The sequence below is a fragment of the Chaetodon trifascialis genome, chromosome 20 (assembly GCF_039877785.1).
Source record: "Chaetodon trifascialis isolate fChaTrf1 chromosome 20, fChaTrf1.hap1, whole genome shotgun sequence".
NCBI classification, from domain to species: Eukaryota; Metazoa; Chordata; class Actinopteri; order Chaetodontiformes; family Chaetodontidae; genus Chaetodon; species Chaetodon trifascialis.
In genome coordinates, this window is record NC_092075.1 from 23759341 (window position 1) to 23773330 (window position 13990).

Sequence of the window (13990 nt, forward strand, 5' to 3'; positions counted from 1 at the left end):
TTGAAGAGGAGCTCAGTGGTGACCTGGAAAATAACAACCTTTATTCATTCCCCCCCTTTGGAGAAAGAAATTGTTAGCATAGTAGCTGGCATTTGGTGAGTGCAATGAGGATAGCGTATGGCATATAAAAAAAATAGACAAATTACTGCTACTGGCCTAATCTATCATCATTTACACTGTTTAATTAGCTCTATCAAGTTTTGTATTCTTTTGTGAGGTTTCTTTGGTCCCACGTGGTCCTATCATCCTGACTTAAGAAGTGAGGAAACAGAGATAGGACCCAAAAGCAGACCAAGCAGGCAGACTGGTAAAGTCCAGGGATTTATTGACCAGATAGGGTACAAAAGTTGACGAAACCCTGAGCAACAGATATAGTTCAAAAGGGCATGGATCAAAACCAGGGCCCAAACAGGCAAACAATTCCAAAGGGCAGGCAGAAAATCCAAAGTACAAAGAGATGAAACAAGACACACTGGGCACAGCTGTGACCAGAGCTGATTGCAGCCATTCTAGACTGCTTGTGAGGCACCCCAGCGCATTTCAGAAGCATCCCAGAATCCAGTTACTTTTCAAAATAAAACACCCTGTGCAGACTCCCGATCTACGTCAACAGTAAACACAAAACAGACAAAAAGAAAGAAATTTAACTACACAGCCTACTTCTTCTAGATAGAAGCACAAACATCAAGGGAAAATGACCTAATCCACAAAAACAAAGCAAGTCAACAAAATCAGGCAGGCTAAATGTTCCACCTCTGAAAAGTTCTGTTGGTGTTTGAAGCCTTGCAGAGACTGAACAAAACAGCCAGAACACAAGTCAGTCATGGGTATTAGTTTATGCCAGAGTTAGTTTAATGCTCACTGGGTCTCATACAGACGCAAAATGGTACGTTGTGTGGCTATAGCAGATGAGGGGCGTGACAAAGTGGAGGTATTTTATTTCTGGAGTTAACCATATATGAAAAAAAGGTGATGAAAAAAATGTGAATACCAACTATTTTAAGCCTTGAGTACGTGTATCTGTGTATTTGGTCTCACTCCTAAAACAACTTGGTTAGTGTGTTTAAGTCCCAATGGTGGAGGACACAAAGAGACAGTCCTTTGTCACATTGACAGCTCCTTATACATTTGACTGTCCTGACTTAAGCATTGACAAAGGGACATACAATTTTTGTGACAGTAATGTTCTTGTTAGCTTCTTTACTTCTGTAACATATGCTTTGTAAAAATGTTGTAATGTTTAGTCAATGATTCATATTCTGCAGCACAATATAACCTAATGTGATAATTCACTATGGTCCTGGTCCAACACATAAGCAAGTGATACTCAAGTCTCGGTACAATTGATTTGTTTCTGCTATGGCTTTTGCAGGTGACCCTGGAGGGCGTGCCAGTGAGGCCAAAGGTTTCATTTCTTTCAAACTAATGCCACAACATAGTCACATCAGCAGAGTAAAATTTGAAAATGATTTAGTGATTGTTTCTTGACAGATATTGTCCAGAACTTTGTTATTGTCCACTAGCTTCAGCTAGTGATAGCTGAAGCGTAGCAAAATCAACCTACCTAGTGTTCTTAAAAATTTATTTTCAGTAGAATCAAAAAGTTGACACTTTGTTGAAGAGAGCTGGTACGAGTGAATACAGTGATTGATTTTAATGGCTTCATAAACAACTATATATAAAACAGTTCATAAAAATTCATGCACTTTCAGTGTAAATTCATTTTGAAATATAGAGGAAATGTATGTACAACAATGTGAACCGTAACAGTGACTTCATTCAGTTGGGTGGTTCACCACAAATATACTTGGCTGCATAGAAATATTGACATTATTGCCTAAGTAGAAAATAAGATGAAAGGTAAAGTAACAAATATGTAAAAAGTCTAAGTTTATTTAACATCTAACAGGTGCTTCTATTGAAAGACAAATGTCTACTTTCAGACTGTGATTTTAAGTCAGTTCCTTCCAGCTCACTGATTTCTACACACTGAGGCAAAAGAACTAAGCAGCTAGTGAATAAAACTGAGTTATCATTCAAGAACTTTCCCTTTACCAAAAGTTACATTCTGAAAGAATTATGATGAAAGAACTATTATACAGAAACTCACTTGTAGAACATCAAAAAAGCCTGAGTTGATGGGGAAAAGTAGAGTCATAATAAATCCCAAAAGCCTGAGGAAAAAGACCACTGATTTACTATTTTACAAAAAATTTACAACAGTATTGAAGGAAAAAACATGACAAATTACTCCAGAAAAAGGGAAAAAAAATCATTTTTTTTTAAACAGCTAAGATGTTATTAAATAATTCACACCTGGTGGAAAAAAACAAAAAACAAAAAAAAAACAGAAAACCTGCTGAGGAAATGAGAAATGCTGTAAATGAGGTACTTAAGGTGGTGAGCCTGAGCCCAGACTGGATTCAAAAAGACACCTTCACATCAACTTGTAATGTGATTTGTGTGACAACTGACATCTCATTGTGTTAACACTTAAATTAAGGTAGATAATCACATTAAGAATGACAGAGAGACAGAGACAGAGACACAAACACATGAAAACAGTCAAATACAGGATCCAGTGTCATGGGTTGGTGGGAATATGAGGCAGCACTCAGGGTCAACTGTGTCCAAGGTTAAAAAAAGGTTATAAAAATAACAAAACATTGTGCTGCGGAGCCTACACAACAATGCAGCTTTAAACTCTTCAATACAAAAATATGCTTTTATATTTTCATCTGCTGCCTGGTTTGAGCCGCTCCCTAGTGTTTATCTCCCAGGTTCCCGAGATGAGCTGCAGCTGAAGCGAGGAGATGACAGCCATGCTGAACTGACTGAGACACAGTGCTTCAGAAAGCTTCATGTTGTAGTCCACAGTCCCTGTAAGGCATTTGCTATGTTGCTGAGTCTGTGGCTGCTACTTGCAGACCCAGGCAGCTCTTGCTATGTCTTACGAGTGCTCCAGATCTGTTCTGGTGTGCTCTTATGGTCTGACGAGTAGTCAAAAGGTGAGCGGTGTCCCATGGGTGAGCGAGAGTCGTAGGGTGAGCGCTGGTCTCGGGGAGAGCGGGGCCCACTGGCTGAAGCTCGCTGCTCTGTCTGCCAGTCTGAGTGGTAACGGTATGAAGAGCGATGGTCTGAATGTGAATGATCCTTCACGTCTGGCCGATGGTCTCTGCTGGAGCGGAACTCCTCCAGCTTCCTGTGCTTACTGTCATTGTAGTATCTGCACATACACACAGCAACAGCACGGTTGAGTAACAAATGAAAGATAGCAAATAACAAAACACTTTCAATGCTAGTGTACAGATATTCCAAGTTCAAATACTTTAATATTTGATTTTACATGAGCAAACACTTTATCTGTCTGCTATATTTTGGATGATGACTGCACAATAATAAGAGAGATGAGTGGGTGCGAAAAAATTGTGAACTGCAAGTAAACATTTAAGTAAATCAAACATTTACCATCACCATTGCCAAACCCATCCTAAAACCCACCTCGATACTGTTAAATAAATAAAATAGGGCTAGTCAATATGACTTATGAGGATACATCATTTTTTGCCTGTCCTGGCCAGTTTAATTACAATATGACCATTAAAGATATTAGGCTGTTGGGTGATTGGTTGGTTGAACTACTAATTAGATGCAAATTACCTCCAAATTATGATGAGTAAATTTAAGTCAGTAAGAGATTCATATTGGATATTAAACTCAATTTGTGAATATTCTCAGGAATTAAACCAGGAACAGACATTGATCAAGATGGCGCCGCAGACTGCCGCCTTGGTGTGTTGGTGCGCGTTGCTTTGTTTTGTGTGTTAACTCAAAGCTCTTTCACCAGAGATGAGCTCATGAACATCAGGGGAGCAACACCAGAGGATTTGTTTCCTACTTTCCTACTCCCAGCAGTGGAAATTTTGGACATTCTGGTCAAAGGTGCGGCCACCTTTGCTCACACAGTGAAACGCCGGAGGAGAGGAAAACGGGCCGGCACGCTGGTGTGTCTCCGCCAGTGCGGACTACGCACAGTGTTGCCGGGAATATTTCTCTCTAACGTGCGTTCACTGCCCAACAAACTGGAGGAACTGCAACTGCTATTTTGTGCTTCATCGAGACGTGGCTGTGTGGATTAATTCCGGACTCTGCGCTGCAGCTGGCTGGCTTCCAACTCCTTCGAGTGGACAGAGACGCGGAACTTTCCGGCAAAACTAAAGGTGGAGGAATCTGTTTCTACATCAACAGTGGTTGGTGCAACGACGTGACAGTGGTCCGGCAACACTGTTCTCCTGACCTGGAATCTTTCATCATAAACTGTAAGCCTTTTTATTCACCCCCTGAGTTCGCTTCATTCTGGTCGGTGTTCACATCCTGCCGCAGACCAATGTGCAGGGCACACAGCGTATGCTCGCACATCAGATACTGCGTGTGGAGCAGACCAACCCGGACTCTTTAGTTATTGTCCTTGGCGACTTTAACAAAGGTAACCTCACCCACGAACTCCCAAAATACAGACAGTTTATTAAATGCCCGGACCAGAGAGGAGAATATTCTGGATCACTGCTACACCACTGTCAGGGATGCTTATCACGCTGTCCCCCATGCTGCACTGGGCCACTCTGACCACGTCATGGTCCACCTGATTCCTGCGTACAGGCAGAAACTAAAGCTCTGCAAACCCGTAGTGAGGACATCAAGGAAGTGGACCAGTGAGGCTGTGGAGGATCTCCAGGCGTGTTTGGACTCTACTAACTGGGATGTGTTCAGGACTGCCACCAACAGTCTGGATGAGTACACGAAGGCTGTGACGTCCTTCATCAGCTTCTGTGAGGACTGCTATGTTCCATCACGCACCAGGGTGAGTTACAACAATGACAAACCCTGGTTCACAGCCAAACTCAGACAGCTAAGGTTGGCAAAGGAAGAGGCCTTCAGGAGTGGGGACAAAGACAGATTCAAAGAGGTGAAGTACAAGTTTAGCAAGGCGGTGAAAGAGGCTAACAACTGTACTCTGAGAAGCTCCAACACCACTTCTCAGCTAACGACACTGCGTCTGTCTGGAAAGGGCTCAGGCAGATCAAAAACTACAAGCCTAAAGCCCCCCACTCCATCAACAATCGACGCCTAGCCAACGACCTGAATGAGTTCTACTGCCGCTTTGAAAGACAAAGGGACAGTCCAGCAACCATCCCATGCAAGACCTCCCAACATCTTCAGCTCCAGTCACCTCCACCAATTCCCACCTGAAAGGACAGCTCTGCCTTTAATACCATCATCCCAACCCTGCTTCAGGAGAAGCTCTCCCAGCTGAGCATGCCAGACTCCACCTGCAGGTGGATTACAGACTTCCTGTCTGACAGGAAACAGTGCGTGAAGCTGGGAAAACACATCTCTGACTCAAACACCATCAGCACCGGATCCCCTCAGAGCTGTGTCCCTGTCCCTGTACACGAACAGCTGCACCTCCAGTCACCAGTCTGTCAAGCTCCTGAATTTTGCGGACGACATCACCCTTATTGGACTCATCTCTGATGGCGAGAAGTCTACCTACAGGTGGGAGGTTGACCATCTGGTGACCTGGTGTATGTGTCTTTCCGCTTCCTGGGAACTTTAACAGCCTATTTTTTACTAGATGTGTCATGCACCAACTTCACCAAAGCAAATTACTTGTATGTGTAAAACCGTGCTTGGCAATAAAGGCTTTTCTGATTCTGATTACGACATACACCATACTTTCCTCACTGGAAATCTGAGTTAAAGGTGTGTGTGCGGAAATAACCACTAGATGTATTAATATCACTACTTTTACTATTATTTCCTCTTACTGTACTGCCTTGTTTAAATGCTCAGCTTTAAGACTGTCATTACATTTTCATTTTTACAGTATTCCACCATTGTATTACTTCTGGGAAGTTGTTTGTTCTCTATGCTAGGCAAGAAATATGTAAATAAAATCTATTATTATTATTCATTTCTAACCTGAATGACTTGTAAAATATATCAACAATTAATGAGCCTGAAGAACATTAACACAAACAGTATAGTATAAACAGAAAATCAGATCATATGTTAGATGTGACCCTTATGTTATGAAGATTAGAAATTTTTTTAACTGAACTGAGAGATATTGAGGCAGTAGATATAACCAATATACAGTTGCAATCAAAATTATTCAACCCCCATTGCATATTAGGCTTATTGGCAAAATATACAATTTCTCAGCTGTTTGCAATAAACAAATTACACAAGAACTGTTTAAGTAGTTCAGTGAAACTAATATTACAAGGGTTTTGATCCAAATCCAATTCAACACAAACTGCTACTTTTAATGACTACTGCAGTGTCAAAATCATTCAACCCCTTCATGACAAGCATCTTCAATACTTAGTAGAGCACGCTTTTGCTGTTATGACCTGATGCAAATGTGATGCATAGCCAGACACCAGCTTCTGACAGCGTTCCTGAGAAATCTTCGCCCATTGCTCATGGGCAATGGCCTCCAGTTCAGTAAAATTCTTGGGGTGTGTTTTGCAACTACCTTCTGCAAATCCCATCAGAGATTTTCTATGGGTTTCAAGTCAGGCGACTGTGACGGCCACTCTAGAATCTTCCATTTCTTCTTCTGAAACCAAGCCTTGGTGGACTGGAAGATTTCCTGATACTTCACTAAATCCACCGTGCCCTCCACACACTGCAGGTTTCCAGTGCCAGAGGCAGCAAAGCAGCCCCAGAGCATCACTGAGCCACCGCCATGCTTCACTGTAGGCAGGGTGTTCTTTCAGCATATACTTTATTCTTCTTCCTCCAGACATACCGCTGTTCCATAGGCCCGAAAAGTTCCAGTTTTGTTTCATCGCTCCACAGAAACTTCTGTACTTTATTTATGTGGTTTTGAGCACACTGGAGCCAACTTTTCTTGTGCTTTTGGGTCAGTAGCGGTGTACGTTTTGGAGTCCGGGCATGGAGTCCTTCAGTGTTTAGTATGCACCTTACTGTGCAAACTGAAACCTCAGTGCCTGCTGCCACCAAGTCTTGCTGCAGGTGTTTTGCAGCCATTCAAGGGTTTTTGACCACTTGTCTCCTCAGGAATCTGGTGGCAGCCACTGATGGTTTCCTCTTTCTGCCACGTCCAGGTAGTGTAGACACTGTTCCTTCAACTTTGAACTTGGGAACTATGGTTCCAATTGTATCTTTAGGAACATTCAGAGCTTTTGCTATTTTTTGTATCCTTTTCCTTGTTTGCGCAAGGCAATGATCTCTCCTCTGAACTTTCTGGACAATTCTTTTGCCTTAGCCATAGTTCTAACATGCAATCAAATGTCAATCCCAACAAACTCCTAGCCAGTCCAGGTATTTATGTGTTCTATAAGCACACCTGAACTAATGATTTGCACTAAGTGTGCTTGAAACAGGGGGCTGGGTAATTTTGATTAGTTGCATCAGATGTGCTTGAGACAGGGGGTTGAAGAATTTTGGGACTGCAGTAGTGATTAAAAGTAGCATTTTGTGTTGAATTTGGATAAAAACCATAGTAATATTAGTTTTATTAAACTATTTCAACTGTTCTTGTCTGTTTATTGCAAACAGCTGAAAATTGTACTTTTTGCCAATAAGCCTAATATGCAATGGGGGTTGAATAATTTTGATTGCAACTGTACATATATATAACCAACTACCTGGTCATTCAGATGTCATTCTACTGTAGAAACCAAATGAAAGAATAAAAAAGGATGGAGGCAAACAATTGTTTTGCTAGCAGTTGACCTCAGTACCAAGGGGCTCTGGGATGATGATTTCGTTTTTGCTAGGGTGTGTAGCTTTTATTGACGTGATGTCATATGCAAACCACCTATTTGAAGAGACAATGCTAGCAAAGAAAATAAAAGTATTTAGCCAGAATTTAGCTGGTGTTTGACTCAAATACAGTTGGGCTACAGTCAGGCTTTACTAACTCTCTCAAAAATGCCCGACAGCACATTGGAAACCATTGCTCCCAACCAGAGTTGAATCTCAAACCTTAAACCTCTGCAGAAAAACAAGCCAGTTAACACATCAATTTAGTAATGGAACCAAACATACTAACCTATTTAACATTATTCAGCCACCTAAAAAAAAAAGTTGAGAAGACAGCAACAATAATCTATAAGATTAAGAAATACTGCCACGGTTACCGGTTTCAGCCACCTAACAGCAGGATCACAATATACAATTTGTCTTTGACAGTGGTCACATATGTGGTCATTTAAGATCTTACTATTACTGGTAGTCACAATTTGTCTTTGACAGTGGTCACGTATGTGGTCAGCTAAGATCTTACTATTACTAGTAGCCATACTTCCATTATTATTACATCGTATAACATACACCTTACATATCTGTTCCTAATATGTACATATATCACACACAAATATACCATATATGTATGCTATGCAGTGTATCCTCTAGGATTTTTTCAGCAGTGGGGGCAGACTCTCCGGGGAGCCGTGGCGGCGTAAACAAATGACACTTGACTGTAGATTTTACTTTTACAACCTATTTATTGAATGGCCAGTGGAAAATTGCTTTTTAAAGGCTGAACGTGCCTGTGTGCGTGCGCGTGCCTTGTGTCTGTAACCCCCGCTCCTTCCCCTCCTGCTGAGTGCGTACACACTGAAGCCACCTGACATCATGTAGTAGACCAATTACGTGCGGGCTGAACAGGAAAAAAAGTCGAGAAAAAACAAACAAACAAAAAAAACCCCAAAGCGGCTCCCACTCCGGCTCCCAGGCAGGAGCCGGCTCTGATTGTTCACTTCAAAGAGTGGCTCTGAGAACAGTTTCGTTCGCGTCATCAGCTACAACAAGCTCATCTGAAAATGCAGTCAGTTACATCATGTCATCCACTATCAGGCATGTAGATATTAGCTTAATGCTATTAATTACTGTACTCACGTTAGTGACACTGAGTTGGCACCGGGCCCAATTAACTTAAGCTACCAATATGTTACGTAACGTTAGCTGGCCATCAATATTTTGCGAATGTCTATTTAACTTTTAAAATCTATTATGAGTCCACCTTTTCTTCGGTAAGTCCCTGCCCTATTTTCCAAGACGACACTCCTCTGACTCTCTGACCTGTTGCCTGAGTGCTTGACGTGATGTCACTTTCAAGGCCGCGCTCTTGCGAGTAATTAACGTCGGACTCTGCTGTGAAGGCGGAGACATGTGGCGGTGGTGTATTTGCGACAATTAAAAAAAAAAAAAGAAATTTGAAGGAGCGGCGGCTAGGATTTAGGAATGGTGACCCGCCACTGCTAAATGTATGTAGAGAAAACACTGCTATGTATACTAAGGAGGCCCTAAAGGGACATCAAGAAAGAAAGAAAGAAAAAAGAAAGGAAAACAAGCAGGAAAAAAAAGTTTCTGGTCACCATGATGATGGATCACATGTGCTCCAGAAACTTATTGCGCTCAAGATACGTATCTCGTGCGCTCAGGATACATATCATAGCATTTCCGGTATTCAAGTCATACACTGCTCTGCTAGCTGCAGCTTCTGGAGCCCAGGATGGTTGCAGGAGTGGACCTGTATGGTTTCTTAAAATCATGAAATATATCAGACACAATAATTAGGCAGTTTAAGGATGACAAGGTAAGTACGTGATTCTGCTGTTTACTTATTTGCATGCTCTTTATGTTAACTAAAGCCAAACATAAGCAACACTGTGTTGGCCACATTTCGCTGTATGAACTGAATACCCGATATGCTATGTTGTGCTAACGTGATACATATCTCGAACGCATGAGTTACGTATCTCGAGCTAACATGATAAGTTTCTGGAGAGCACGTGATCCGTCGTCATGACCAGAAACTTTTTTTTTCTGCTTGCTTTTCTTTTTTTATTTTTTCTTCTTCATGTCCCTTTAGGGGCTTCGTAGTATACCACATATAGTTAAGAGTCTACTATTAGAACTGTCACTGTAACTGTGATTGCATTTCTGTCTGCATCTCTCTGTCTGTCTGTCTGTCTCTCTAACCCAACTGGTCGAGGCAGATGTCTGCCCACCCAGAGCCTGGTTCAGGCTGAGGTTTCTGCTTGTTTAATGGAAGTTTTTCCTTGTCACTGTTGCCACGTGCTTGCTCATGAGGGAACTGTTGGGCCTCTGAAGATTAAGAGTTTGGTCTGTACCAGCTCTATATGGAAAGTGTCCTGAGACAACTTTTGTTGTGATTTGCCGCTTTATAAATAAATAAAACACAACCACAAACTCTTGTGTGTCATGTATGACCCCGACCAATCATGGCACGTCTTATTTCACAATCACACTCAAGTTCAGATGTTAGCAGGGAGGTGGGTGAAGCAACTGTCAGTCACAGCAACACAAATGCTGTGTGTGATGCTGGTGGTCTTGTGTATCCATCCCTCCTCTTTGCCATGCTTGTTATCTGAGATGTCTAGAGAAAAAATTCTGACATGCTAAACTTTTTGTCAGGGTGTCTTAACGATTGGGTATTCACAGCTTTTCCACAACATAAGTGACCCTATTCAACATACTTAAGTCCATAACCTACTATCTGAATTTTAATGTGATCCTGAATATAATTTAATCATTCAGATGTTCAGAGTCAGATATTATCCACTTTGGGGAACTCTAATAGATAGCCTGGCAGTTCATTCTTAGCTAGGAAAATAGGAGAATGTTGAACTTATTTTTTATAGTTTACTTTTCTCTTATTATAACTGGAAAATTGGCAAGCCGTTTTACTAGGATGTGTGGCATAATATACAGTAGATTCATGTCTTTAGTAGGTGGCAATGGACTTGAGGCTGAGAGGCACAGGCTAGGGAAATCTTTTCAATTCAATGGTCTGTGGCTTGAATTTGGTAGGCTGACATCAGAGGGTAGATAATCTGAAAGACTGTTCCTGGAAGCAGCATTTAAACAGTCCTTGTCCCTCACCTGTCCTGTCTGTCTCTGCTGTCTGGTCTGTAGTGGTCTCTGTCTCTGTGGTCTTTGCCGTTGCTGAAGGAGGAGTACAGTCTTTTCCTTGACTCTCCTATGGTCTTCCTGTGGGACTCTGAGCTGTGCCTCTCCTTACTGCTCTCATGGTATCGACCTGAAGGCTGATGTCTATCTGAGCTGCAGCTGTCCCTGCTGCTCTCATCCTGGTTGTTGTCTTTCAGCCTTTCGATATCTAAGGATGAAGACCACAAATTGATCAGTCCACAGTGTCAATTTGCTCATCTTATTCTTTTTGTACAACACAGGAAAACTGACTATACCTGCATGTTTATAGCCGTGGGTGCTTATATTTCTCATGTTCTGTTCTAGTGCCTGAAGAAACAGAATAATCATCAGTCATCATGGATTTCTTATGTGAGTACAATACATCATATTATAATCCAAATTAAGGGTTACTGTAGGGTCTTCACATACCTGGGCATTCTCTTGTCTTTTCTTGATTGCATGCTTATATAGTTTATGTAGCTTCCTGGCATCAAACTCAGTAAATTTGGAAACAAATATCCACAGGTTTCTGTAAAAGACAAACACCACCACCTTAATCATACCATATGTAATATATCAACAACAATGCAGTCTTATACCTCATTCAAACTGACATAAGTTAAATCTATGCCGATGATCAACTTAACTTTGTACGGAACTTATATACAGTATTTGATAAAGAAGACATCCTTTATTAGTCACAAACAACACAACATGCAGAGTTGGGGGGGGGGGGGGGAGACTGCACACGCCATGCTTATGTGAAATTCTTTTCTGCTTTTGACCCATCCTTGGTCAGTCCTTCCTCTGCGGCAGACCAAGAGCGGTGGGCTGCCATTCAACCGGCGCGCGGGGACCAGTTCCTTTATCGTCACCATTGGTCAGGTGGTGATCTTCTTGCATGTTTTTAGTGGGGTTTTTTTTTTTAAATGGAGGACACCCCAGGTGAACACAGGGAGAATATGCAAACTCCACACAGAAAGGCCCATTTTCTTGAGCAGCAGGCACCAAAGGCATGGTGGAAGACACACCCCCAGCGCCCCAGGTGGGAATTGAACCCGGAACCTTCTGGCTGTGAGGCGACAATGTTACCCCTGTTCCACCGTGGCACCATAAATGCAGATAAAACAAGAAGAGACAGTGTATACTAACTTTCTCCACTGTTTGATCTGGTCAGGATTTGAATATTCTTTCAGACACTCCGTGATATGGTCTCCAATCTTTATGAGGCACTGTCTTGTATGTTCGAGCTGCTCACGCTCTGACAGTCCTTTCTCTGGTCTGTCCAGCTGCTTCAGTGCTGCTTTTACTGGCCGCATCCTCTCTTTACACTGCAAAAATTAAACAAAAGTAAACTTCAGCAACTCCAATCCAATGCAATGCTCCAATGTCTGGCTGGATGTTTTCGTAGTCATCAAAGTCTGCTTTAACAATGCTATGGTGGTAGTCTATGACATACTATGAAAGGCTGAGACAATTTAAGCCAAAATAAATCACAGCATACTATTTATATAGCACTTTTCTCATTTGATGACCAATTAAAGTGCTTTTACAAGACATGTCAGCATTCACCCTCTCACACACATTAATACGATGACTAGGCCACCTGCCAAATAAAAGCTTTTAACCATTCACACATTCACATGCCAACAGCACAGCACTGACGCCAATTTAGAGTTTGGTTTCTTGCCCAAGGATACTTCAACACGTACAGTGCCGAGGCCAGGGATCGATTTTCTGTTAAGTGGAAGACTGCTGTACTTCCTGAGCCACAGCTCCCCCAACTACACACTGTATATATTCTGAAGATTAATTATTAATTGATAATTACTTAATCATCAGTGGAACATACCACACTGAAGGTCCTCTGGTCAAGTTCCTCAGACTCCTCAGATACTGGCACATTTTCTCCACTTGCAGTTATATGGACTGGGACATCAGAGGCTTTCTTTGTTCGTTCTCGTACCTCAATCTTTACTTCATTGTGCTGAAAAGGATTTTAAATTCAGTCCAAAATATTGTTTTATTCATTTAGGCTGCCTTTGGCATAATTATCAATTATTTTAGTAAATCAAGACTATGGTCCATAATTGTACAAATGTATATCATATGTGGAATTAATATTTTACCTTTTCCATGCTCTCCTCTTGTTTATGAACTACCTCCAGAGGCTTTGTTTCTTTTTTGTCTTTTGGCTCCTTGGTCTCTTTAATATCCCAACTATCCTCCTTCCTCTCCTTTTTTTTGATCTCTTTTCCTTTGACCTCCCTCTCCCCTGGTGAAGAAACCTCCTCCCGCTCGTCTTCTTCTTCTTCCTCCTCGTCCTCATCCTCCTCCTCCTTCACCGCCACCGTCCTGTCTGTTCGACCACGTCTGCTCAGTGCCTTTACTGGTGCCACCGCCTGAAAGATTCAAAGCACATAATAAATCAACTCCAATTTAGATACACTCATTTCATTCTACACCAGAAAACAGTACAGTAGCATCTAAATGTACCTTTTCCTCCTCAATTTCATCGTCATCATCTGACCTCTTGTCAGATGAGGGATCTGAGGACGCGCTCTTCATCACCTCGTCTGTCTTAGTTGGCTTCAAAGTTTTGCACTTCTTACTTCTTGGTTTTCTCTTACGTGAATTGGCCTACATACAAGAGATGGTGGTAGACATACATTCTTATATATCTGTATCAAATTTGAAAGTGACTCGTATAAGCATTCAAGTTAGTGATGCAGAGGAAGGTTGACATGGAATGTTAGTGTAAGACTTACTGTCCCTGCTTGTTTCAGCGCTTCTTTTTTGGCCAGGTCCTTGCTCAATAACTTGATGAGGTAGTCTGCTCTGGTCTGTAACTGTTTCGCCTGTGGCTTCTTGTCAGGGTCATCTGGTAGAAGCTGGTCAGCAATGGACAGTTAACATTATGTAATTGTCATAGAAGACAATAACAGTGCTGTGAATCATTAGGCAGAAAGTACTCACAGTAAACATGACAATAATAAAA

General features: G+C 41.8%; 1 protein-coding gene across 3 annotated transcripts in view; it reads right to left on the reverse strand.

Annotated features, from left to right (window-relative positions):
* Window positions 1–306: 306 nt before the first annotated feature.
* chd1 (chromodomain helicase DNA binding protein 1) overlaps window positions 307–13990 on the reverse strand; it is a 61614-nt gene continuing 47930 nt past the window's right edge. For all 3 annotated transcript variants that reach the window (XM_070988483.1, XM_070988482.1, XM_070988481.1), the window contains 9 exons: window positions 13761–13883; window positions 13489–13632; window positions 13122–13394; window positions 12845–12979; window positions 12145–12323; window positions 11422–11521; window positions 11268–11319; window positions 10945–11179; window positions 307–3226 (listed from right to left, as the gene is read on the reverse strand). In XM_070988483.1, coding sequence (XP_070844584.1) covers window positions 2944–3226; window positions 10945–11179; window positions 11268–11319; window positions 11422–11521; window positions 12145–12323; window positions 12845–12979; window positions 13122–13394; window positions 13489–13632; window positions 13761–13883 — 1524 coding nt within the window. In that variant the 3' untranslated portion in view covers window positions 307–2943. The remainder of the gene's footprint in view (window positions 3227–10944; window positions 11180–11267; window positions 11320–11421; window positions 11522–12144; window positions 12324–12844; window positions 12980–13121; window positions 13395–13488; window positions 13633–13760; window positions 13884–13990) is intronic.